This window comes from Microtus pennsylvanicus, chromosome 4 (genome assembly GCF_037038515.1).
Source record: "Microtus pennsylvanicus isolate mMicPen1 chromosome 4, mMicPen1.hap1, whole genome shotgun sequence".
NCBI classification, from domain to species: domain Eukaryota; kingdom Metazoa; phylum Chordata; class Mammalia; order Rodentia; family Cricetidae; genus Microtus; species Microtus pennsylvanicus.
Window position 1 is genome coordinate 17,873,944 of NC_134582.1, and position 27,456 is coordinate 17,901,399.

General features: G+C 39.9%; 2 protein-coding genes across 4 annotated transcripts in view; one reads left to right on the forward strand and one right to left on the reverse strand.

The window, feature by feature from the left end:
- Positions 1-528: 528 nt before the first annotated feature.
- Rnmt (RNA guanine-7 methyltransferase) lies at positions 529-25,215 on the reverse strand. Its single transcript, XM_075968375.1, has 11 exons — positions 25,128-25,215; positions 19,710-20,117; positions 18,100-18,235; positions 16,267-16,392; positions 13,762-13,874; positions 11,300-11,481; positions 10,994-11,158; positions 8,470-8,587; positions 6,558-6,659; positions 5,375-5,408; positions 529-4,065 (listed from the first exon to the last, which is right to left on the reverse strand). Exons 2-11 carry the CDS (start codon positions 20,088-20,090, stop codon positions 4,028-4,030), a joined length of 1,395 nt encoding a protein of 464 aa, XP_075824490.1. The 5' UTR covers positions 20,091-20,117; positions 25,128-25,215; the 3' UTR covers positions 529-4,027.
- Positions 25,216-25,286: 71 nt separating this feature from the next.
- Fam210a (family with sequence similarity 210 member A) overlaps positions 25,287-27,456 on the forward strand; it is a 31,174-nt gene continuing 29,004 nt past the window's right edge. For 2 of the 3 annotated variants that reach the window (XR_012910256.1, XM_075968402.1), the window contains exon 1: positions 25,290-25,503. The gene's annotated coding sequence lies outside the window, so the exon portion shown is untranslated. Of the gene's footprint in view, positions 25,504-27,456 lie in introns of all 3 variants that reach the window. The other variant, XM_075968404.1, reaches the window with a different exon arrangement.

Consider the following 27,456-nt stretch of genomic DNA (forward strand, 5'->3'; position numbering starts at 1 on the left):
TTTCATGGGTGTCTTTTATAACACTTCCTTTACACCTCTAATTTTATTAATTTAGGTCTTTTCTTTAGTGACACACATCCTCCAAGGCCACACCTCTAACCATTTCCAAACAGCACCACTAACTAGGGACCAAGTATTCAAACATATATTTGAACCTCTGTTCTCATCCAAACCACAGCTGGTATTATCAAGAATGTAAGGTAGAAGCCGGGTGGTGGTGGCGCACGCCTTTAATCCCAGCACTAGGGAGGCAGAGGCAGGCGGGATCTCTGTGAGTTCAAGGCCAGCCTGGTCTACAAGAGCTAGTTCCAGGACAGGAACCAAAATGTACAGAGAAACCCTGTCTCAGGGGAAAAAAAAAAGAATGTAATGTAACTGAACTCTGGAAAGCTTCTTGATAGCTGTAAATATGAATTTGGTGCATGTATTACGGCTTTGCAATCTTATTCTTAGTAGGAAATATATAGCTATGTGCACAAAAACCCATTTGCTAGGTAACTGTGGTAGTACAGTTCCCAAGTTAGAAATGAACCAAAACACCATTGGATAACGTTGTTTATTCACACAAGGGAATACTGTATAATCGTGAGAACAATGCACAACTGTTGAGAATAAGAATCTCATCAACACTGACAAGTGAAAGCTAAAGAATGTAGTTTTAATTTCATTCACATATTCCAAGCCAGATGAAACAAGATTTTTGCTTAGAACCGGATGGTGGTTGTGGATGGGACAGCAGTGAGTGGAAGGGAGGCTCCAGCTTCTGGCTTATGAATTCATGCAAGTTCTGTGAGGAATCCGGATGCCTGTATAGATATAACACTTCAACAGAGGTTAAACAAGCAAATCCACAAAATTAGGTCTACGTATTTAACTGACACTAAAGCATCATTTCTGTATCTTCTCTTAGAGACTCTGGTACTGATACATCCACACAGTAAAGCTGGAGGAACACCATCACCTGCAGTGTATATAGATCCCACAAGTCTGGTTAGAAGACCGGGTCTCCACACTGTGAAGATGAGCTAGTCTGTTTCCTACCAGGCACCCTATTTACTGGGGCACCTTACTGAGGAATTAACACACCTAAATGTCTCAATAACCAACAACCCAGGCTACAGGACTCACCTGTTCCACCCTTGGAAGCGAGTATGTATGTTATACTTTGGTCTTGAGAAAGTCTGTATCCTCTCTGGCATTCAGTCATCACGCGTAAGTGACTCTTCTCTTACTGAGAGTCAGTCTGTGAGGTGCTCAGGGGCACTGAAGAGGTGCATGAGTCAGCTCCAGCAGGCTTGAGGCTCTCTGGATAGGTTAAGCCACCAGAGGATTGGTAGAGACTGACAACTCCTCAATTTCTCTCCATAAACACAGTATACATGAGAGTGCTTCCCCAAGTAAATTCTAGACCCACATCATTCCATGTCAGCATCGGGTCCTACTACCATGCAGATCTGTCCCCAAGCCAACTATCTCCAGTTCAAGTCGTGTCATTCTCACAAATGGCCCACATGATCTTCATTTCTAAAGATTTATTTTATTTATATGTGTCTGCATGTCTGTGCATGTGTGCAGGTGCCAGCAGAACCCAGAAGAGAGTGTTGGAAGTCCCTGCAGCTGGAATTACAAACAGTTGTGGGCCACCTGATGTGTATGCTGGGAACCAAACTCCAGTCCTCTGAAAGAGTAGCAAGCATTCTTAAACTCTGAGTCATGTCTCCAGCCACTCATCTTCATTCTTAAACTCAACCTTGGAGGACACTTGTGTGGCAAGCCTGGGAGTGTCTGAACAGTTCCTCTGAACCATTCTCACCACTGAGCCTGAAATAAGGGACTCTTCCTGGATTCTGTAATGAAAAGTCATGCCTTTCTCATGAGGTACTACAAATCCTGACAAAATTAAGCATGTAGGTTCCAAGTCTGCTGGGGAAAAAAAAAGTCTCATTTGTTGATAAAACAGTGGCAAATGCCACCTTCCCATTCTTGTCCTCAAGAATTCATCTTGAGTCATTTAACTTTAGCAAGGAGCAGTGTAGGAATTGAGGCTGAACAGATAAAAACAATACAAAAAGAAAAAGGCAGCTGCTTGAACTGTTTCCTGCAGAGTGGCCTCATGGGAATCTCCTATGTCTATGACAGTAGGTATAACAACTAGATCCCATCTCAGACCCAGTCCAGTTCTCTATGGTTCCTCAGCAAAGGGCCTAGGAACTCCACATTTCTCTTCTTGTTGCTTCGGATAGCCATCAATAACTCCACCCTTTGAGGAATTCTTCTCTCCTAAAAACAACCCATGGAATGGAATGGAAAGGAAAGGACAGAAAAAGACTAAAAAATGATGAATTACCTATTAACTAAAATCATGAATTGTGACAAAGCTTTCCCAACCTGCTAAGCTATCAAAATACTTAGTAGTGTCTTCCCCAGGGATAAAATGAGCCTAAATTTCTAAGAGCAAGAACTTTCATTCCCACACCCCAAACCCTGGAACAAAAGATACTCTCTAATACTATGAGCAGTGACAATATATAAACTGATTATGCTTTTAATTTTTTAATAATTATTTTTATTTTGTATGTATGAGTATTCTGCCTGCATGTATGTATATGCACTATGTGCATGCCTGGTACCCATGGAGACCAAAACCGGTGTCAGAGCCCCAAAAACTGGAGTTAGAGACAGTTATAAGCTGCCATGTGGGTGCTGGTAACTGAATATGGGTCTTCTACAAGAGCAGCCAGAACTCTTAACTGCTGAGCCATCTCTCCAGCCCAAAGCTTACTTTTAAAGCAAGTACTATAGATTTTTATAGAAAGCATGATCTTTGTAAAGTGTCCTTTAAATACATGATTTTTAAAAGAAAATATAATTGTATTTGCTTTCAAGTTTCTTGATGTATCTAAAGACTGTCAAATTTCTTAAATGTGCAATAGCAGTTCACACAGGCATCAGTTCTAGAAGTCAATTCTGCAATTGACAACTTAATGACAATTTTATTGGTTGTGAGAGAGCAAGTAAATACTTGGAAGGCAGCCATGCCAACTTTTGTATGATATATGCCTCAACAAATGCATGTCCGAATGGCAATCAGACAGTGGGCTCTGCTGTGTGAATACCAATGGTGGAAGAAAAGAGCGTGGCTTGCTTGTTTGGAATTGGGAAAGATACAGCATCTAACTGAGGTCTCCTATTGGTGAGGATCCATCTGAAGTCTACCTCCTTCCCTCACTGCACACCTCCTGCTTGCACTTGCATACATGCACTGAAGGAAATATGTAACAGGACTATGACAAATCTTAAGAAAATCTAACCATTTCTTCATTGTCCAATGAAGAAAGTTAAAAGTACCTTAATTAATCTCAAAAATTGGATATATTAATTTCTATGGTAGGAAATTTTTAATAGAATACCAAACCATTCCACAATATATCTATGCTGCCATCTAAAATCTTCTATAGAGTCTCAGAATTTCGTAGTATTAGCAAACAGTTACTTTATTGAAACACAGTCAAAATCTAGCCAGGTAGCTCTTAATAACAATCTAAAATCAAGTTTTAATCTTATAACTTTAGCAATATATAATTGAACACTTACATTCAAATGTATAGAACACAATCCATTTCATACCGAAAAACACTGTAACAAAACTTGGAGTGCAAGGCGGCAAGCTGGCACTCCTTTGACAAGTCTACAGCTGTTGTAAATTCAACTCTGTAAACACTCAGCAATCACAGCACTGGGGAGAGGTCAGGTGCTCTGACATGCTTTGTTATAGTTTCTGATAGCAGAGGGAACCAATTCTTAGACTATTACACAAAAATAAATCTTAAAGACAAAGCATTCTTATGTACACATACACACACAATGCTAACCTGTCACAGACAGTGTCAAATCTATACACTGGACTTGTTGGCAGCATCCTACACATTGAGAACTTACTAGTAAATAAACAAACAGCTGTCAAATGTATCTGAGATGGTCTGTTCCATCTGTAAGGATGGAGTGCTGCTCGGAGGCAAATAACTGCTCACTGCTGCTTCTCAAAGGCAAAGACCAAGTAGATACCTAGAAAAGAAGTAAGAGAAGTTAGAGTTTAGTTATTCCTACCATCAGAAAAAACATTTTCAAGCAGACTGAGAAAGAAAAACATCATTTATTTTCTGAGTTCTATTACTTGAGTGGTTTTGGGGTAGATAAAGAATCATTTAAGCATATTTCAAAACAAAAATCTACTTAGCCATTTAACAACACTAAGAACACTAGAATTTGATTTCAGATACACAATTTGAAACTCAAAATTTCTGAAATCTTGCTCATAGTAAGGACTTCAATGAGGTAATGATTATGAGAATGGGAACTCAGTCAATCAGGTTAGTTCTGTCATTAAGCCCAAACTTTAAAATGCCTTCTCCTGTGATGACATAATAGCCAACTCATATGTTTGGGGGATTAAGTGATTTACAACAGATGAAATGTTTACAGCAGCTTCAGATACTACTCAACACTCAATAATAATTAATATTACCTCTCAGACAGATCTACCTTTAAAATCCCCATCTACTTTCCTCTCTTCAGCATTTAAATTGTCTGACAGTATTTGAGTTTGTTTCTTCCACTAAACTCTAGAAGGCAGACTTGTCTGTGTTTTAATCCCCTCAAGTCCTTTCATATAATTCTGTGAGTCAACATTCAGTATTTACTAAATAGTGTGTCTCTACTTCCTACTTCTGCCTTCAAGATAATCAACAAACAATTACATGGACAGCAGAAACTGTGCTCAAGTTCCCAAGATAAAAGATCAGAATCCTTTTATCTTAACATTAAGGATCTGCAAGCTGATGTAGAGGACTACTTCACTCTGCTGCAGAAGCCCAGGACCTTGCAGGATCCGCTGAGTCACCAGCCTCATGTCAGGATGTATCTGTGTAACACCTGTTTCCAAACACATGTTCCCTATCAGCCCTGCTTACTCTGCTTTGCTTAGTGCTCGATCTATATTATTCCCCCTCTGCTGTCACCATATGAATGGCCAAAAAGTAACTCCATGGGAATATCCTATAAGCCAAACAATTCAACAGACCCCGAGGTGAAAACAGAGGCAGCTGCTTATTAATAAATATGTAAAGGAAATATTTATGAATGCTCATGAAAGTCTATTAAATAATAGCCTCCAGGTATTTTCATTTGTCACTAAGCAGATGTGCTAATGGAAATTATACATACATACATACATACATACATACATACATACATGAGATACGTGTATCAGCATAAACACAAAATATATCAGAAAAACTCTTAACATTTTCAAGTTTTAACAATTCCCTTAAAACAGAATCATTGAAATTGCCAGGTAGCCGGATGATATACTCACTTGTAGCTTCCCATTCTGACTTACTTAAGGTTCCCTAAAATTATAAAAGAAAGGAAACTTTAGATTCAATGCAGAAGTAAAAGCAAGTTTATTTTTAATAGAAGACAGGTGGCAAAATCCCCTAACTTCACTATAAAAACATACACAATGCACATAAGTAACATTATGATATAAACATCTAAAAACAATAAGTAAGATCAACTTTCTGAAAAAACTAAGACATAGTCTCAGTTTATACAGATTCATGGTACTGGGAAGTAGCAAATGTTTTAGAAAAAAAAAACCAGTCATTTCTTTTTGAAAATGAGTCTCACTGCTGAGTTGCTGTTGAAATAAACACCTACCATAAGCCTATTGCTTAAAGATGAAAAATACTGAGTTTTACCAAAAGAATCACAAAGTATGCATCACAAAATAAATTACACTTGCCAAAAAAACAAAAACAAAACAATAATTTCAATACGATAAGGTATTGCAGCTTTGCTCGAGCCACTGACTTCCTAAGATCCAGTGTCAGTTCTAGGACCTAGTAAGACTGAAGAAATATCAAGAAAAGAATATTCTAAGATGTTAAGAGACATGTGTCTTCAGTTTGGGTGCTGGAGGGATGGCTCAGAGGTAAAGAGCACTGCCTGCTCTTCCAAAGGTCCTGAGTTCAATTCCCAGCAACCACATGGTGGCTCACAACCATCTGTAATGAGGTCTGGTGCCCTCTTCTGACCAGCAGGCATATACACAAACAGCATATTGTATACATAATAAATAAATATTTTAAAAAAGTCTTCAGTTTTCACTGGGACTGTTATGGCTTCTCTTACTATCACATATTTAATTTTTTAAAAGTGAGAGCCTGCACAAAGTCAATACAAATGAAAATATACTATTCTCCCATCCCCCACTTAAGTTCAGGGAAATTGGAATTCTATCTCTGGAACACTGAGCAAAGAATCTTGCAAACCAAGGCTATGATTTTTCCCTACCATTAGCTGCCTTATAAAAGCTCTCAATGCTACCCACTGAAATACATTTTACATGCTACAGCATCAAAAGTTTTCACAACTTAGGGACAACATAATTATTTGCCAAATTTCTAATACTTAAGTAAGCCTAAATATTGTGAACAAGTGAAATACCCTGTCTCCACACATGCATGCTCCTCCAACTCGGAAAGCTGGGAACTTACCAGAGGACACCTTACATGACTGTTCTTCATGTACTCGGCAGCGTGTGCGTAGTCACCGACCTTTTCAGAGGCTAGTTTAGAGTTATCGTTTGCAGGGTATGGCTAAGCAAGCAAACACAAATTCTAGTTAAGAGATCTCGCTACATGTGTAACAGAGTAAACCACTGAAATGGTAAGAACAATCCTTAAGTACTGCTTCACAACTACACATACTTTTATTCTTTTAAAGGTGTGTGTGTGTCTGTGTGTGTGCATGCGCGCACAAGCGTGCGTGATTCTGTACCCGGAAGAGACCACAAGGCCCTTGGGGATCCCCTGAGGCTAGAATTACAGATGGTTGCAAGCCACCTGATGTGGGTGCTGGGAATCAAAATCAAATCCTCTGCAAGAATGGCAAGTGCTCTGACCTGCTGAACCATTTCTCCAACCCTATATACAGTTTTCACCTAAGAGAAAAAGGCAGGGGAGGGAACTATCTCCAAAATGCTGGTCAACTTCTATAATTTTACACTATTTACAGCTTGGACAAACTACATTTTTTAATATTCAAAGGGATCATTTAGCAGAAAATATTTACGTTTGGACTTCTGGCAAAGGGCTTTTTCTGTTATAATCTAAAAATTGTGCAGAAGAGGTAGTATCTAAATTACTTTCAGAGCTATGTTTAAATCATTTTAAGCAATATATCATAGACTACAGGCCTTTTGTCTTTAGTATTCTAAGAACTGGGCTGGATGTAGCCCCTTTAAAAATCAAGGTTGTCCTAAGAAACTTCCATGGGGATGATTCACAAATGTCCACTTACTCACTTCCCCCTTCTTTGGGGTAGGCGTAGGTGGTGGCCAGAAGTCAACCTTGGATATCCATCTTCATTGTTGAAACAGGGTCTTGCACATTTCTGGAGCTCAGTGTTTAGGTCATCTCTGCCCCCAACAGCGCCCAGCTATCTTATAGGTTCTGGGGCTCTAACTCAGGTCTCCCAAGTGAGCCATCCCCCAGAGCATCTTTTCCCTTTTCTTTATAAACATCTTACTGGAAACAGCTGCTGGTTTGCTGTTTAGAGTATACTGGACTGCTGTACCTGGTAACAAGCGCTTATAAGCCCAGAACTCAGAAGAGACAGAAGCACTGCCTAGACCGAGACCTAAGCGAGACCTTGTATGAAAAAAATGGAAACTGAAATGTGCAAAAAGCCTGCGGCTCTGTGGACCTGTACATCCTTAGCATTCACAGCTTTACTTCCTTATCCGATCCGAACAAAAGCAATTTTAAACGTTTCCTTTGATTTCAATCTCTCGACTTTAGTGTCACCGTATCACAAAGCTTCAGAATTTTACTCTGCTGTGATCCAGGCACCTTACAAGTTAGCAGCTCCACCCTGAGATGGTGTCTGTACCTGCAAACACCTCATCTACTGACAGATGACCCAAGTAAATGGTAAGAAACAAAATTGCCCTTCCCGATAGCAATAAAACTTTACATAATGCATTGAAGCTAGCACCTCTCAAGGGAGTAACCCTTCCAGAAATGCCTCCCAAGAGAGTTCTCAGTGAAAGCAGACATGGGCATCAGACTGTTGGGATCCTAGTGTTCTGGCCCTTGGCCTCCCAGTCATCCTCCCTCCTCTGAGGACCATGGGAGTGGGAAAGGGCTAGTGCTGAAAGCTCGGCCAGCCAAAGGCCGTATGCTTCAGAAGACTTTCTGCACATACCAAGAACCCCTTAAAATCTCTACTTTGGACTAAAGCACCCAAACCAGGATCTATCCTTGGTCTCGCTGTCCCTCGTCCTTGAAGGCAGAGTATCCACAGCAACTATAAACTGCACAATGTGGGAAGACCACTGAAAGGAGTCTAAAATACCAAACACATCCACCACATCCTAGAATCTCTACACTTTTTCTGTACACTTACCTCCAGGGCCTGCATTCGCTTTAAGAGCAGTTTGTTTTCATTGTTCTTAATCTTTTCTTCATAGAACTCCCGAAATGTTTTTTTATATATTAGTTTCATATTGTACTTCTTTGCCATTCTGTCCAAAAAAGATTAATAATAGAAAGGTTTTCAAATGTTTGTAATTTCATTTTTAAAAAAAGCATTTCATCAAATTCCTATGTGTGTGCTTGTGGGTAGTGGGCAGAGCACAACCTGAGGTACTCTGTGAAGAAGGTCGTCTCCTTCCACAACGCGGGTTCAGGGTCTGAACTCAGGCCATCAGGCTTGGCAACAAGAGCCATCGCTCTGCTCCTTTAATTTCATAAAGTTTACTTTAAAAATGACAGCAGTGACATCCGGGCTTAACTAAAAATGCTACTATTTACTTATGTTGAGCAGAATAACACAAATGAAGGCTGAGTAACAACCTAGATGCCTATGAAGAAACAAGCACCCTACACACCCATAAGCTGCAGACCGGTTTTCCTTTAGCGCGATAAAGAGGTCACGGGACAAAGGCCACAGGGAGCCCTTTCCTAGCTTTAGTTCTACTCTATTCACCTCCTCACATCTGCAATAATGCCAGCGTCTTTCTTATAGCAATCATTTTTATCTCCCGTATTCTCTAGCAAAATAAACTGTATTTGTCAAAACTGTATCTTGCATGGCTTCTTGCAGATTGTTTTACAGGATTCCCTTTAACCTAACTTCTTTTTTTAAATTTGGTTTTCTTGAAAACAAGGTTTCTCTGTGTAACAGTTGTAGCTGTCCTGGAACTCACTTTGCAGAACAGGCTGGCCTCAAACTACCTGTCTGCCTCCCAAATACTGGGATTAAAGTCGTGTACCACTTTAACCTAACTTCTAAATGCTAAGGTTTGCCCCAGAACCTATTCACTTCTTTGTACCAATTACATGGAATGTTAGAAGCTGTGAGTTCCATTTCTGTGGCGATGATTAACATCACTATCATCAACATCATCATAGAAAAGGAAAATAAATTCTGAGGATGTGTGAGGAGCATGGGAAGAAGTGGATTTAGGGAGGGAGAGATGGAGTCCATCAAAACTGTAACTCTTACATAAAACTCTCAAACAAATTTAATGAGATAAAATAAGAATCTACAACTTTCTCAGTTTATTATCTTCAAGGAATTTAAGTAAAAAACAATGCTGAGTTTGTTTAACAACAGTATTTCATTTTAATACTTTTATTTTTGGGGGGTCTACTAAAACTACTAATTTTGTTAAGCAAAAACACCAAGCTTAAATACAAAACAAATTAAAAAAAAAAAACCTCTAATTTCTTCTTTTATGAAGTTGAAAGGAAACAGTTTCCCAAAGCTGATTAAGTTTTAAAATAAAAAGCAAATTGATTTAAAATCTTAAATTCTGTTTGCTTACAACAGTGTATTCACTATTTTTATGTCTTGTCATGTCTTCGCTACTTGATTTTGTCGTTCCTTCCCTCCCTCCTTCCCCAGTTCTCTACTTTCTTTCCTTGTTTTTGAAACAGTCTTACACTGTAGCCCAGGCTGGCCTCCTGAGTGTGGGACTACATGGATGAACCACCAACCTAGCGCATAATGAAAACATTATGCTTACTTTTAAAAGGTGACTGAGTCTAGATTAAAATAATAACCAGCAAAATTTAGGTAAGCAAACAGTCCTGCTTCCTTGGTTAATATTCAAAATAGAAGATGTCTGTTTCCATAGACTACAAAGTGAAATTTGGTCATCTGAATATAGCCTCCATCTAAATTGGCTTTTGTTATACTCTGCTGGCAGGAAAATCCTGCAGATTAGTGTGTGTGTGTGTGTGTGTGTGTGTAGGAGACAAGGTCTTGAAGCCACATGATAAAAGCCCAGTTCCTTCAATTTCTCCTGTGCTTGCAGTTCACTAGATTTCTTAGGAATTAATGTGCATGGGGAGACTACACCTATGAATCGGGACTTTATAATCAACACTGTAAGCTGGACAAGATAGTATATGCCTTTAATCCCAGCCCTATGGAGACAGAGGTAGGTAAATCTCTGTGAGGGCTAAGGTCAGCCTGGTCTAATGGCAAGTTCTAGGACAGCCAAGACTACATAATAGAGACTATGTCTCAAAAAAAAAAAACAGAAAGAAAGAAAGAAAGAAAGAAAGAAAGAAAGAAAGAAAGAAAGAAAGAAAGAACAAAACAACAGTAACACTGGGCAGTTTCAACGCTATATTGAAATACACTTTTGATAATCTCTTTCACAGGGAAGATCTTTTAGATCATCAAAGTTGTGTTTGCTCCCTGTAGGGTCAGTTATCTTCTGTGTTGAGTAGAAGCGGTTGGCTCTCTCCTCTTAGGAAAGAAATCTATTTAAAGTGGACACCAATTCTGCAGCTAAGGCTTTTTCGTGGCGTTGCATTTCAAATACAATATGAATATTAATAATAATACAATATTAATGTTGTCCCCTAAGGATAAGTGATGAGGGAAAAGAAAAAGCAACAGATCAAGACATTCTTACTCAGTTAGCAATGGAAAATAGACCAAGAATTCAGGGACATCCACAACACCTTCCAAGTTGAAGTCATATTTGCAGCCAAATAAAGGATAACTTCCTTTCTTCTGGAATTTCACAGTGTATATTTCATTTCCAAATGATTCTGTTTCTGAAGCTTCAAGGCGTTTTCTATTAGAGTTATTCCACAATAAAAATAAAAGAATTGTGATTAACATTTTTAATCCTAGCAATAATATCATGCATGTGAAAAACTACATGATGCAATTTAAAAAGGTATCTGACGAATTTTATTAGATTCAAGTTACTTACATCAATTCGAAGCTATTGGGGGTGGTACCAATAAAATAGCCCCCAGGGATAAGCCTTCCACAAGCATTTCTGAGCATCATATCAGCTTGCTCTGAGGACTCAAAGGAGTAATGGCAAGCAAACTGACAACTGCAGATGTCAAAGCGCATTTCTGGATCATGAAATTTTTCAACCAAAAGTTCCTGTAACAAATGTGAATGGGTTAAGATTCCAAACTAATACAACATAGATTAAAAGTGTTTTTAGCAAATTACCAGAATGTTGGGTTCTTAAGGTAGACAGTAACCTGACAGTAACCAATAGTTTTCACCAATCTTTAACTTCTTCTTTCTCTTGTCATGTACATATTATAACAAAGATCATTTTTTAAAAAAAAAAAATGTTTTTTCTTACCCTGGTCTAAAACATTTTGCAGGTATAAGCAGATAACACAATTAAAGTTTCTGAGTTAGTGGACCAGAAGCAACATAAAAATCTGGGTGCAATGTTGTGTGCTTGTAATCCCAAGAGTGGGGAGACAGAAGCAGTAGCAAGGGGTTCACTGGGCAGGCAGCTTAATCGAGGACCCCAAGGCCCCTGAGAGAAATTCTGCTCAGAAAACAAAGAGCAACATCCACAGTTGACGCCTGACCAACACACACACATGCATCTATGAGTATGCACTCACCCGCCTACCCAACACACACACACACACACACACACACACACACAATAATCCCGATTCTGATTTTCATAGTGCTTGAAAAATCTGGAGATTCTGAAATCATGTTAAAAATGTATATCTGCCTAAAGAGATGACTCGGTGGGTAAAAGTTCTTGCCCTGCAAGTCTGACAACCTGACTTTGGGTCCTTCGGATACATGTATATCAGGATATGCCAGCAGCCCACCCCTCTTATGAGATGAGGTGGACACAGAAAATCCTCTGGAAGTGAACAGGCCAACTAGCAGGACATAAAGAACAGAAGCAAACAAGGAGGGCTTTACCTGTGGCACCTGTGGCACAAACGAAGCCCCACCTTCACATGTGCACATGCACGCACACACACTGTACTCACATAATAGTAATTAAAATGTTATATAACATTTAAGTTGGTCTTGAGAAGTAAAATAAACTGACATTCAACAGTAACTTGGGTAAGGAAAATCAAAAAACATTCAGCCTTTGGCATCTAAAAGAAACAGTGCTTAACTAGGCACTATTTGAGCAGTATACTCCTTTTCCTCCTCATTTCCAAGGCTGCAAACAAAATGACTACTAAACATGTACAATTTAAATGTTTTAAAACCTTAATACTTAAAGACAAAAAAACATCAAGTTCCCTCCCAGTGAGACATCAATTCAATTCAATTCGGACTTTCAGAAACAAATGGAAGGCAGAAAACATACGATTCCAGCATGATAGGAAACTATCCTTATAAACAAGTTGAATAAAACACACTTAAGTCCAGATCTATTGCAAAATACAGCAGCGCTTCAAATCCTTAGGTTCTGTAACACTGAATTCAGTCAACAATGGATTGAAGATACAAAAGACAAATTGTTTTTTGGTTTTTTTGGTTTTTATAGTATGTACTTTGGATGTTTTGTCACAGCTGTTGAGTCTCCTGGAACTGGAGTTACAGACAGTTGTGAGCTGCCATGCTGGGAATTGAACCTGCGTCCTTTGGAAGAACACTCAGTGCTCCTAACAGGTGAGTCATCTCTCCAAGCCCAGAAAATTTATTTTTTAAATAAGTTGGTAGACTTCTTTCCCTTGCCACTTTCTTCCTAAACAACGCAGTGTGACACAGCATTTTCACTGTATTAGGTACAATAATAAAATTATCTGAACACGCTTCTAAAGAATGCACAAGTATATGTGCAGCCATCAACAAACTATGCCATTTTATGTAAGTGACTTTGAGCTTCTGTGGACTCTGGGGCTCCTGAAACCAATGCCTTAAGGACACTAAGGGGTGACTATTAGAAAACAAATCTTGACCAAATCAAAAAGAAACAAAGTGATTCCAAATATCCAATTATTAAAAGTAAACTTTCCTAAAAGTACCCAAGGATAAATTTCCAGTAGAAATCAAAAATGCATGCCTTAAGATTTTTAATGTTTCAAAACACATTTTAACAAACAAGCCGATTTTATAAATGGAGATGCAGGATGCATAAGGCTCTGCAACTGATCCCGAGCACTCTAGGAAGAAAATAAATTTTAAAAGGTGAGGCTGCAGAGATGGCTCAGCAGTTAAGAGCACTTGCTGCTCTTGTAGAGGATATAGTTTTGATTTCAAGAACCTACATGGCAGCTTGTAACTATCCTTAATTCCAGTTCCAGGGGATTTGATATCCTCTCCTGGACTCCATAGGTATCAAGCATGCTTATGGTGCACATAAAACATACACAGACAAACACCCATACATATAAAATAAAAATAAATCTCAACATTAAAACAATAAAGATTCTGTACCTTTGAGCAGTCAGCAGTTATAAATTCTGCCTTAAAAATATATTCATTATCACGACGACCTTTCATGTCTTCGTAACGCTGTTGGCACTGTTTCATAGAAACATCAGCAATATCTAGAAGGGTAAAGGGTGTCAGGAAATGTTAACACAGACTAACAACTCAACTGATAAACTGGGGCATGAAATCCAGGCACAAGCCAAGGAAATGCCTGTAGGGTTCTATCTAGTTCCTTTAAACAAAGGCTTTGCTTCCTTTGTTCCAGGGCAGAAACTTTCTTCACAGTACTTATGGTAGGTAAGTGTGAGGATGATCAATTTTATCATCATCATTATATGATAGCTTTCAGGAATTGGTTCTCTCCCTCCACCATGGGTTCTGGGGATCAAACTTCAGTTGTCAGGCTTAGGCAGTAAGGGTTTTTATGCACCGAGAAATCTTGCCAGCCCCAGGTTTTAAATGTTCATTCAAAATACTAGGCAGACAACTTAGATTCCAATTTGAACTATAAAACCTAACACCGTCTATAAGCTCATTTCGTGAAATACCAAGTTACTGTTTTCATACTGTAATGTTTCTGTTCTTGTCCTTCCTTTGAGATCTGCACTCCTGACAGAAAGAACAACGATGGGTAAAACAGTTCTTGATGATACATGCAAAGCAGCAGCACCGCATCTGTCCTGTGCCCTTCACTATCACACCCAGTGGGAAAAGTCAGTTTCATTTAAAATATCCTTCATAAAGCAGTAAGAAGTTGTCTTGGCCATCTAATTCCTATCTCTGAACACCACTGTGGTACAGTGAGGAGCAAACTTCTCGTTATTAGCAGCACCTAGTATATCTATTCTGAGTTGTGAGCTAATTGTTGCGGAATATCACTTTGACTATGTGAAGGTGTATTATATTTGTTTATGCTGCATTTGTTTAACAATGTAAGGATGTGTGTTTAATTATGTAAAAATGTTTTGCATTTGTTTTACCTTGCCTGCTTAAGGCACCTGACTGGTCTAATTAAAAGGTAGGCAGGAGAGGAACACGTGGAGCTGGCTGGCAGAGAGAATAAACAAGAGAAATCTAGGCTTGAAAGAAGAACAAGAAAAAGAAAAGAGACGAGAATGAGGAAATCCAGGCAAGAAGTCAGGCAGCAGCCAGCCAATCAGATAAGAGAAGCAGTGAAAGTAAGATATAAAGAAGCAAAGAAAAGTACAAAGTCCCAAAGCAAAAAGGAAGATAAAGAGGAACAGGTTAGTGTAAGTTAAAACAGCCAGAAATGAGCCTGAGCTAGATCAGCACTGTCATGATTTTGTTGGCTCAAAAGAAAAAGTCTGGTACAACTAATAGTGGTCATGTGTTTTAAGTAAGTCACTTTAACTTGAAAGAATGACCATCAAACTCTACTATACATGTATTTTTGAAGATCAATAGAGTCATTTTAAGGGACACAATGCATAGTACTTATTACCAGAGATAAAATTTGACTTCGGAGAAAACACAAAAAACAACAACAAAAAATTAGTTCTGAAAGAAGGGGGAAACCTTTTATCAACCACTTTGGGGACTGGTAATAATATTAAACAAATTGTATTTCTTGGCATCACACACAAGATCTACATAACTTTAGGAAAGAGCATTTTCCAGGTACTATGAAACCATTCTGAAAATGTAAGACAGATAGATCAATGAGTCTGAAGAAGATGTACCATCTGTCAGTAAGGCACCAGACCACACCCCTTACAGGGATGCCACTTGTGGACTGTTCACCCAAAATGAGTAACCACAATTACTGAAAAGGCAACACCACCTTTCTTTACAACTGCTTAGTCACTAAAATAACAAAACGACACGTTAGAGAAACACCTGCCAGAATTCCCATTAAACTTTTTTTGTATGAATTAAAAATCAGTCTTGATTTCTAACATGGTCAAACATCAACAGCTATAGCCCACAAAGAATTATTCATTCTTCTGTAATATTTTTAGTATACAAGGCGCATAAAGTAAAGAAAATGTAAAAACTCCTCATTTGAGCAGCACTTTAGGAGGCTGTGCTGTTGTACTTCCTGCAGCCTATCAAACAGAACACGATGGAAATTTCATCGTGTTTCAACAATTTGTCCTTCCCAGGACAAGTTACTATCAACTATAACAACCATCCAGAAAAACATAATTAATATTTCAAAACACTTATCATATGCATAGGTCACACGAGAAGAGTAGCCTTAAAATACCTTAGCATCATGCTGGCAAGGAGAACCTTCCAATTTCCCATTCACCTAATCGACCAAAATAACTCTGATGTTTAGAACTCATTAGTGATTTAGTTATCACTACTATCACTGTACGTGAGCAAAAGCGAGACCAAGCACAAGTAGGCATTTTCCCTTCCGCCTTTAAGTGGGGTCTGGGGATCAAACGCAGGTTGTCAGACCTGCATGGCAAGTGCTTTTCCCCACTGGGCCATTTCACTGGTCCCCAGAGTCACTCTTTACCATGTCAGTTTCTGTCTTACCAGCACACACCAGCCTGCTAATTCTCCCCTTCCTCCACTTGAGCAAATCTCCACCTTTTCCACATCCTAGGTCCAAAACAGTGATGTCACGATTTTTCCTTTGTCGTACCTTTTCTAAAAATTCCCCTAAAACAAGAGATAAAATAATCATAATGCATTTTCTTGATTTTTACTACAGCAACTTCTGACACAGCATATGAACTATAACACAGTAATGTATCGTCAATTTGTAATCTTGTATTCCAAAATCTAACAGAATAACTAACTTGATCCTTTAGCATTAGAGAACATATTTACTATTTACAAGGTTAAAATGGTTTTCTGAAGGATGCTTTCAAAATTTGAGTCAAGCCGGGTGGTGGTGGCACACGCCTTTAATCCCAGCACTCGGGAGGCAGAGGCAGGCAGATCACTGTGAGTTCAAGGCCAGCCTGGTCTACAAGACCTACTTCCAGGATGGGCACCAAAGCTACAGAGAAACCTTGTCTCTAAAAACCAAAAAAAAAAAAATTGAGTCAACATTAAATAGATTTAAGTTCTAATTTTAAAAAAAGCTACATTTACAAAAAAGAAAGAAACTAACTTGTATTTCTTGCAGCTTTCTCTATATCTTCCCATAAGCCAATGTTTAACTTCATACATTAAACTAATCGATTCTTATTCTCTATACTCAGACTTAAGAAACACCCAAAAACTATCTTTAACTCATAAAAAGGCAAAAGTTCAAACAATGGTTTAACAGGCCTATTAACAGTCTGAGATAAATGAAGTATTCAGCAGTATTAAACTTGATACAAGGAATCTGACACTTATTCTTCCTGTTTTATCACTCTGTATACTTTATCATTTGTGTATACACTATTTAGGTGGCTAAAATATTCAGTACAAATATTTCTGCCTTTTAACATAGATATTACAGTAGCTTCTAATAGCACCATATGTATTCCATATTTCTTTCTGTCATGAATCTTATACTTATCCATCAAAATAACAAAATGACATGTTAAATGTATAAACATTTTAAAGGTCAACTTGCCAGAATTCCCATTTAACTTTACTTACATGAATTAAAAATCAAACAAAAGAAAAAAACAAAAAACTTGACTATAAAGAAACTTCAAAACCACATTTTTAAAATTTCTCTAAACTTACATACAAGTGTGATTTAACTAGAGGAAACAATACTACATTCTAAATCATATTTTCTCTACTTATTTCCATTTTAATTTTAAAGGTGAGCTTCCATAGACATGTCAGCTACAACGCTGTATGTCTTTATCAACATCAAAGGAAACATTATTTCCCCAAGAAGTCACAAGAGACAAACAAGCTCTATGATAAGTGATGCCGACTCACTAAAGCTTGTAGGTGGAGTCAGAGCAACACTTTCTTTCCTGACATAACAAAACGCGATGTTCACTCCCATGAGCCACCGCACTAAAACTATTAGAGTAAGACAGTTATATAACAGCTTCAAGTAGCATGGACTATAAGTACAAAGAAGCACACCGCCAAATGAAAGCCTGTTTAACTTACTATTCAACTAAACATCATTAATACCCCATAAAATAAACCAAAAGCAAACAATAACTTATCTGAAGGCCTACTTTTGGCTATCTCGCTTTTAAAAGCCAACAAAATGAAAAACAAATAATAGCCTTTGTAGCTTACTATATGATTAAAAATGGAAGGGAAAAAAGCAAAGAAATGGACTGTGGATCAGCTTAGTAGAGCACGTCAATGCGTACACCCTTGGCTTCAATGTCCAGCACTGTAAAACGTAATTCAATGAAATTTTAAATCTCTTAACTAAAGGGTAAAAAACAATCATACCAATAAGGATACTTTTAATCCAATTATTAAAGTTTCTTAGGTAAAAGATGCGACTCTGACAGCGCTTCTCCAAACCCACTTCCTGAAGCTCGTTATAGTGGGCAGCAACGGCAGAGCTGTGTCCTTCCTCCAGCTTCTGTAACCAAAAGGACAAAAGTCAAAGGTCAGAGCAAGACCTAGAAAGCAAGCAAAAGCCCTGTAACCACCTGACGACAGAAGGACAAACACAACTGAAGGAATTTCACAGAAATACAGAAACTACTACCACACCTAAGTGGTGTTTCCCTGATTCCTTAAGGTCTTCATCATGAAATATATAATTTAAGGCTACATGTTCTAAGGAAACTACTCTTTTTCCAGAGTTCTAATTTATTCAACAATGAATTGCAGTCGATGGATCAACTTCCTAAAAGAAAGAAAAATAAGCTATTACATTTTCAGTAATTAATTCAGTAAATAATTCAGTAGGAATTATTCTTATGATTATTTAATGCATACATTTGGGAAGTTAGAATTTAGTAGTCACACTCAATATCAGTGACTTAGTACTCATCATTACTCTAACCAACAGTTTTCTACCTGCATTTAGTAAAACCCTGGATTTCTATAACAATTCATAGTGGGTAAAGGACTCCAGCACTTGCCATCGCCCTGTTCAAAGCGCATCTTTACTTACTTCACAGGTCAAATTTAAGGGTAAATTTTTACTTGAAAAAAAAAAAGAAACCTGCCAGTATAAGTTCCCAAACCTAAGTTTAACCTATTATCTCACTTGTCTGGTAAAAGCCTGGCTTGTTACTTTCTTCTTCAGGCCGATAGCAAATGTTACTGTTATTTAAGTATTCTTTGTCTCCAGTAGCAGATTTGGCCTCAGAATCCTTCCCAATGTGGTAAATGTTTGCTAGCATTTACTTCACACCGGCCTTTTCAACGTAACCAAAATTACACTAAATAACTATGTAAACCAACTAGAAGCTGAGAACAACTACAGCTCGGAACTGAAGAAAGCTGGGCACAACTCTGACATTTAGTGCTTTAAGTGATCATCAAGCAACTTGAAACACCTGATTTAAAAATGAAAACAAAAATGGGGCGACTAGAGAGATGGCTCAGCGGTTAAGGGCACTAGCTGCTCTTCCAAAGGACCAAGGTTCAAGTCCCAACACCCACAGGGCAGTTCACAACTGTCTGGAACTCCAATTCCAGGGGATCCGACACCCTCACACGGACATGGATTGAGACAAAACACCAATGCACATAAAATAAATAAATTTTTAAATAAAAGAGAAAAAAGAATAAATCAAGTGAACCACATACTGCCATCTTTAAAAAAAATATTCTATAGTTTGCTTTTTATTATACTAGTTTTCAAGGTTCTGGTTAAAATAACAGTTCTAAAATAAAAATGATCATAGTACAACTTTCACCCTAAATTTTAATTTTAGTTAAAAGTTAACTTAAAAAAGTTAAGAGTCCATTGTGCCTTAAGATATATACATATCTTACATACACACATACACATCCATACATACACACATACATACATATCCACAGCTGTACCACCCTTGTGATTAGAGCACTGAATTACAAATAAAATACACGAAGCATACTTTCCGCTTTTCTGCAACATCCTCGGACTGTAGTTTTCTCTTTCTCTGGGTGGTCCCTCCAGAGGAAGGCTCGTCTTCGAAAACATCACCCCCTTCCAGTTTCCTTTTCTTTGAAACACCTCCATCATCATCAGAGCATTTTTCCTCATTTTCAACATCTAGTTTTCTTTTCTTAGATGGGGAGTCCTCCACACAACTCAAATTTTCCTCCACAAGACCACCTTCAAACTCCTTCCTGACTTTTGGCTGGCATGTAGGAGTCTTCTCAGAAAGGTTTGGCCCAGATGCAGATGGAGGAGATTCTGTTTCAGAATCTATGGACACTTTTGCTTTGTCAAAAGACATCTTTTCATATTTTTCTGTTTTTGCAGAGCTTTCCATTTCAGGTTACTTGAACTGACAGCAAAACTTCATCAATCAACACCGGAATGGTCCAAAAAGAAAAATAAATAAATAAATAAAAGGTATTATTTATAAACACTAATGCTAAGACTCTATGATAATTTTGATCAACTTGGTTATTAGTTTTAGGAGTTTAAACAATTTCAGTCATGCAGTTATGTCTAACCTATCTATGGTCCAGTACCACTTATGGTCATTCATTATAGCTATAAATGTGATCCAACACAAAAATTATAAACTGTTTGGTGAAAATCTCAAACATGAACATTGTAGATGGCATTGTTTCATCATGCCAAAAGCTTATACACACCAGGACTAAAAAGTGCTTATATATGCATAATATGAAATTATAAATATACAGTAGTACATGAGGACTAGTTTGGAGGAAGTAGGTCACTGGAGAGATACCAGTGAGGGTTATGCCCATCCATGACAACTGCCTCTCTGCCTCCTGTCCATCACTATAAAACGAAGCTCCTTGCTCACACACTACTGTTGCCATGATATTCTGCCCCAAGTACAAGAGTCAAGCAATCACAAACTGAAACTCAAATAATACAAGCCAAAGTAATCCTGCTTTCCTTAAATTGCTTTCTCTGGCATCACAGTGATGCAAAAGTTACTAAGACTAATACCAGAGAAGTGGGGTTGCCACACGTGACTACTTGACAATGTGTTGCAGATCTGAGGGAAGACTTTGAAACAATATGTATATGTGGACCTAGTATGTTGTAACAACATAACTTTATCAAACTTCAGGTTTCTGCTCTTAATTCTCACTGTAAAGCTAGTCAAAAGTAGTTACTGATAACCATGCTACAAGCTGAGAACAGTTTTATGTGCCTTTAATCCCAGCACTTGGCTGGTAAAGATCAAAGGATCTCTGTGAGTTAGAGCCAAGTCTACATAGTTTCAGGCAGCTAGGGCTACACAGTGAGACTGCATCTCAAAAAGCAAAAACAACAAAAAAGCATACAACAGCTTGAATGCTGACATTCCTTCCACTAGGTTAATTAGTCTGCTAGCTTTAAACTTAGCCTAAGACAAAGTTTTACCGCAGGAACAAATCTTTTCAAATTCTCTACCAGAGCGTAGTATGTATGAACGGCCGATCCCCCAAAGCATCCTTGTTCCCTAAGATCTTGTAAGCCTGGCTCGCTGTAAAATGCTCCTGCTGGCAGACTTATCTTTTGGGTTCCCACCTGCATTACTATGTCATTTGTCTCACAGCAAAGGGCCTGCCCCGGGTGTCAAGACACCTGGCACGTAGACTTCGGAACAGCACTGGAACTGCTAACGCTAGGTACTAAGAGTGAGCTATGTGCATTTCCATTATCAGACTTTGAGGCTGGAGCACAGGTACTGCTGCTGTTTGTGAAACTCCCCCACAGGCTTATGTGTTGAATGCTTGGTTGGTCTTCAACTAGTAGCACTATTCTGGGGGTTCCAGAGACTTTAGGGAGGTAAGGGCTGTTTGGAGATTAGATGTAAACTATGCCTAGTTGTCAGGTAATTACCACTTGACTACCATGATGTAAACTGCCTCCTCCTTTACACACACGCACCAGCCTAACAGCCTGCCTTACCATAGGCTCCACATCACCAAAATCAAGTAGCATGGGCTGAAGTCTCCAAAATCATGAGTTAAAATAAATTTTCCCTTTCTTTTTTTTTTTTGATTTTTCGAGACAGGGTTTCTCCATAGCTTTTGGTTCCTGTCCTGGAACTAGCTCTTGTAGACCAGGCTGGCCTCAAACTCACAGAGATCCGCCTGCCTCTGCTTCCCGAGTGCTGGGATTAAAGGCGTGCGCCACCACCGCCCGGCTTAAATTTTCCCTTTCTATAAGTAGCTCTCTTAGGTAATCTATGCAAAAAATAATACGGCAAGCTAAGATTCTTGAAATCCTTATTTAATAATGAAGCCTGTAATTGTACAGAAAGTGAAGAGTGGAAACAGATTTAGAACAGCTTTAAGATTCAGTCTTCAGCGTAATGACCATTAAGATGCTTCAAATATGCGCCAAGGCATCTGTGTAAAATGGGGGGAAGGAGGTCATCTGTTACAAGGGAATTGTTAATGGCCTCCTTAGAGCTCCTTCAATAAGCAGAACTAGTACTACAAAGAAGTGTAATGTGAACTATAGTCACTAAATTCACAGCTTAAACACTTCTACTAAATTATCAAGCTGTGTTACTGAAAGAAATGAAAAGGGAAATCAAAAATCAAAAAAAAAAAGGAGAGACCATGAAATTTCAAGTTCCCCCACAGGTGCATATATTCAAATGCTTAATCTCAGTTGGTGCCACAGTTTAGGGAGGATTAGAAGGTGTGGCCTTGATGGAGGAGGTCAGGTCACCTTGAGTGGGCTTTGTAGTTCCAAAAGTCAGGCCATGCCCAGACATAGTACTCTGCCTTGTGCTTCTGAATCAATGTAAACTCTCAGCTACTGCTCCAGCACCATGCCTGCCTGCCTGCCTGCCTGCCTGCCTGCCTGCCTGCCTGCCTGCTTCTATGTCCCTGACATGGACTCTGAAACTATAAGCCCCAAATAAACTCTACTAAAAGATTGTCCCGGTCAGCGTCTTATGACAACACTAGAAAAGTAAAAGAGGTAAATCATTCTTAAAGGTCTTCTGCATAAAGAAAGACAACAGTAGTTACATGAACAGGTAAAAAATGACTCACTGGAAACTGGGAAGGATTTCAGGACATTCGTTGTCACTAACTTTTAGGTATTGACTCAAAGTAACAGAATACCAAAACATGTTACATAGGAACAACTAAACTAGAGAATAAAAACAAACCAACTAGGAAGATCAGTTACAGAGTAACTACTACAAATCAGTATCAAGGAAAATTACTCATCCAATTATGAAAACTCTACTTCTCCTCAGCCACTTAATGTCTATTTTTACTTATTTTACCATGCAAAATGTTATCATTAGCTGTAATTATTGCCTAAAATTAGAATTGGTATTTAAGGGTGAATTTTTTTCAGACAGTCTATACTTCCACAGATTAGCTATCATAAAAGCATTCAAAACTACAAAATGAAGCCGGGCAGTGGTGGCGCACACCTTTAATCCCAGCACTCGGGAGGCAGAGGCAGGCAGATCTCTGTGAGCTCAAGGCCAGCCTGGTCTACAAGAGCTAGTTCCAGGACAGGAACCAAAAAGCTACAGAGAAACCCTGTCTCGAAAAATCAAAAAAAAAAAAACTACAAAATGGTTATGAATGTCTAGATTTATGTATTAAACAACTCAATTATAGAGTACTTTGATATACAAGAAAGCAATAGCTCTTATCTCAAAGAGGATAAGAGATAGTTTATTCTGGAGCCAAATTTGTGTGACAGTGGCTAAGGGACACTGATTTAGGTTACTCAAATTCCATGTTCTAACATGCTAACAGTTCCAGCAAATTTTATAGTAACAGAAGAGAATCCTAAATCTCAAATACATTGGTGGAAATACCAGGTAGGTGGGTCACAGAAAAGGACATCTCAGCTATAGGACCCAAGTGCTATCTGACAGAATCCTTGGCCTTTTAGTTGGTCAGAACCAAAGGTCTGTGTATACATTCCTAAAGATATACCTAATGGTCACAAAATGTTAGGTCGCATACAGAGCAGAGTGGCTAATAAGGAGGCTAGAGATGGGCGAAGATCCGCAGGATCTGGACCGGCAACATTCCATTTTATCCGAATCACTCCATTTCTAAAAATCAGTCAAGAGCTTAGTAGGCACAGCTTCCTTCTAGGAATTCTGGTTCACAAGAGTATTCTATAGGCTCTAGCTTTAAGACTTAGCTTTGCAGCAATAATTATAATAATAAAACATCAATGATAATAATAAAAATACTTGAAAGACAGATATCACGATGGAACAACAGAGAAGAACTGTTTATGGTAAACGGTTGACCGATGTGGAGATGGGTATTTTGACCTGGCTGCAATCACACTAACTTGCCTCACAGAAATCAAGATATTCTAAAGAGATACCAAGGTGTGTTGATCTTTTAAATTGTTGAAACAATGAACACGGGGGAGGGGGTGGCACACGAAGCAGAGGCACAGACGATAGAAAGAGAGAATATCAATGACTATTTCCTCTAGGAATCTTATGCTGAGACAAGGGAAAGAAGCCAGGCGGGCAAAAGAGTGAGAACACCTTACAGAAAGGGGAAAAGATGGGAAACGTAGGCGGGACCACACCTTGGCCAGACTGCATTTTTCTTGCCCCCTATTTAGACCTCACCCTCATTTCAGGACCCACAAAGATGGAATGGTTATCATATGGATATCTCGGTGCTGCTTCCCAATGGTTCGCACAGAGTAAGCCTCCTTTTTCTGCTTTTCATTACTAAATAAGCTCTTTTAATTGGTTTACTGAGGTGGCAGAAACACGCTTGTTGGGGTATGCAAAGGCTATGACCTTCCATATATATATATATTTGGTTACACCCCTAAAGTATATCACTTTTCTTAGTTATCCCAGTTTCTGCCTGCTAGCTAACGGGCAAGCATGACCTCGACGAACCACCTTGACTGTCTAGAGCCGGGGTACAAATCAATGAAACAGAAAGGGGGAGAGGGCAAGCAGTTCTCCACTGCTTCATCTGTCCCCACCCCCACCCCTGGCCTAGCTGTTACTCAACCTCTGGTTCAGGTTCCTACAGCACTGCTCCGGACAGAACAAACCATCTTTGCCTCCCACCACCACACCCGGCCCATCGCAGCCTCAGCAGAGCCCCTCGGCCAGAACAGAAGCACCGGAGCTTCTCCTCCCTGGACTAGCGTGGTCAGGTGGAGCAACAGCGCCCACCGTCTCAAGACAAGCACCGTTCACACTGCTTCCGGCTACGGGCACAATAAACCCCACGAGGCAGGGACGGGAGGGAGGAGGCAGAAGGAAAGCGAACCCAGCCAGGCGTGCGGGCATTCGGCCTGGCTGTGCTCTAGGCGCGCTAAAGACAAAGAACCAAGGACAGGCCAGAACGCCGAACGCCACACTCACCCACACAGACATCCACGATTCTGTTTGCGGAAACGCCGGCCGGCGCCACGCGTGCCTTGTTACGTCACTTCCGGGGAGTGCGCCCGGGATTTGTAACTGGAGAGCCAGACCCTGGAGCGTTTTTTCCTCCGCGCCGGAACTACGAGTCCCATGGTTCCTAGCGCGGCGGCGTGCCCTGTGGACCTGCGAGCGGGCACGGAGGGTCGGAGCACGTTGCTAGTGGGCGCGGCTGGCCAGGGCGGTGGAGGCCTAGCGCTGGCCTGAGTCCTGCGACACGGCACCGTGCCCCACGCTCGGCCGGGTCGCCTTGGCGAGGCAGCGTCTTCCGGCCCGTGCGGCGGGATTCCGTGGAGACCCCCCTCCCACATCCTGAGAGGTAGCCTGGGTCCTTGTTGGCCGTGGGGCCCCGGGAGGGGGCCGGAGGGCACCTTCACCGCGGGCGTGGGTCTGACGGCAGCGGGGCGCGCCGCGCACGGCGAGTGGCGGCCTCCTTCCTGCAGGCGGGAGTCGTCAGCACCCCCTTGCCGGAGCCGCTCGAAAGAGGTCACCCCTGTCCCGGGTCCTTCAGGAGTCCTGGCAGACCTCGCTCCCCCTGGCACCGCTTTTCACCCTCTCGCTCTGTGGTTCTTAACGCCCTGCTTTTCCGTCCGTCCTTGCTAGTCCGGGTGTCCTTTCCAAAATAACCAACAGTTTCGCCTGTGGGACTGGCGGGCCATTTCTTATCGCCTTGTTTGTAGTCGGGCCCCACGCTCCAGAGAGGCATACCGTTACAGGCTTTCACCCCAAGATGAGGGTCAGGGTTAGAATCTTTCCTGCGGAGTGAGGTAGTTTATGGTACCAGCACATTAACGTGCCTCACCATCCCTCCGTCAAAGTTGTGGGAAAACCCACAGGTTTGCAATGTATCCTGTATTGCTCTTCAGCAAATTTGATCCTTCCAAAGCAGCTTTGAAAGTGTGTTTTGCTAGTCGTCGGCAATTTTATTAGCATGGCCTTGGCGTCAGCAAGTTTTGCAGTGTATAGCTTCCACTTGCAGTTTGTGGACATTAGCCCTTCTGAGGTTGGTGAGTCCTTTACAACCCTTAAACGACTTCCCTTTTAACAAGTATGAGAAATCTATTTCAGATAACTGGGATTGTGTATTTTACTATCTGCCATTATCCAGTTTAAGAGTTAATTTCCGCTCGTGAGTATTGACCAATGCAAAGAAAGGTATTGTGGGTTCTAGAGCCCCAGCTCGCTGCCTGCACATTGAAGCGTTGTTGAATCCAGGAATTGAGTCTTGTTTTATTTTGTTGTTTTCCCTCAGATAATTGTTATTGTCATCTTAGAGAAAATTAGCCTAATTTTGACTTTAAAAAACTTTAAAGACAGACTTTCATTATGTAGCTCAGGCTGGACTTAAACTCATGATCCTCGTGTGTCAGGCCTCCCAGATGCTGGCAATTCAGACAGACACCGACCACACAGGTATTAAATTTTTCTCTTAATGGCTTTAAAGCCTCTTGACGCCATGTTTATTCGATTCCCATAATGAGTTGATGTTATGAAGGAGATATGCAAACTTGACCTCTTTGTAGACTTTGACGCACATAAAATGACTTGCTGGAGAAAGGACTCTTGGAATATTAAAGTGGGCAGGAACTATCTGTGACAGATGAAAATGTCCTAAGCGGTACCTTTATCCCCATTTTTGTCTGAGTGCTGTCTGGTTTTCTGGAAACTGGGTTGAAATAGTAGCTGATAATTTCGTATTTCCTGCCGTTTCACACATTCCTTGCTCATTTTCCTGTGTAACCCAGTAGGGTAGTTAGGGTTATTTTGTTTTACAGATGAGGATTAAGCTTCTTTGCCAAGGTCAGTCTAGGAAATGGCGACACCAGGATTTGGACCCAGGACCTCTATGCTAATAATCAGACAGGGTGTCCTAAGAAGGTCACACTCAAAACTGAAAGTTGCCCAACACACAGATTTTCAAAACTCTTTTCACAATTTTTAACACTCCAGTTGTCACGTTTGGAGAGAAAACAGCTGGCTAAGGGTGTTTCTTTGCCAGATTATGAGCTCCGCCCAGACTGGAGCCTTCATGTTCCTCAGTGATTTAGCTCGGGTTCTTTAAACAGCACCTGCTACATAGTACCTGCTTAATGAATGGCTGAAGCACGGAGAAGGAAAGTGTTTATCTTACGTTTAAATGCAACAGAATTTGTTTGAAACCATTTGTAAGAAGGTAAGAATATATCTCTCTGAGGTGCACTTTTAATGTGTGGTTTCTGTTTTTAAATTGAATATAGTGTTTGAAACATTGTATCTAACATGTAGATAAGAT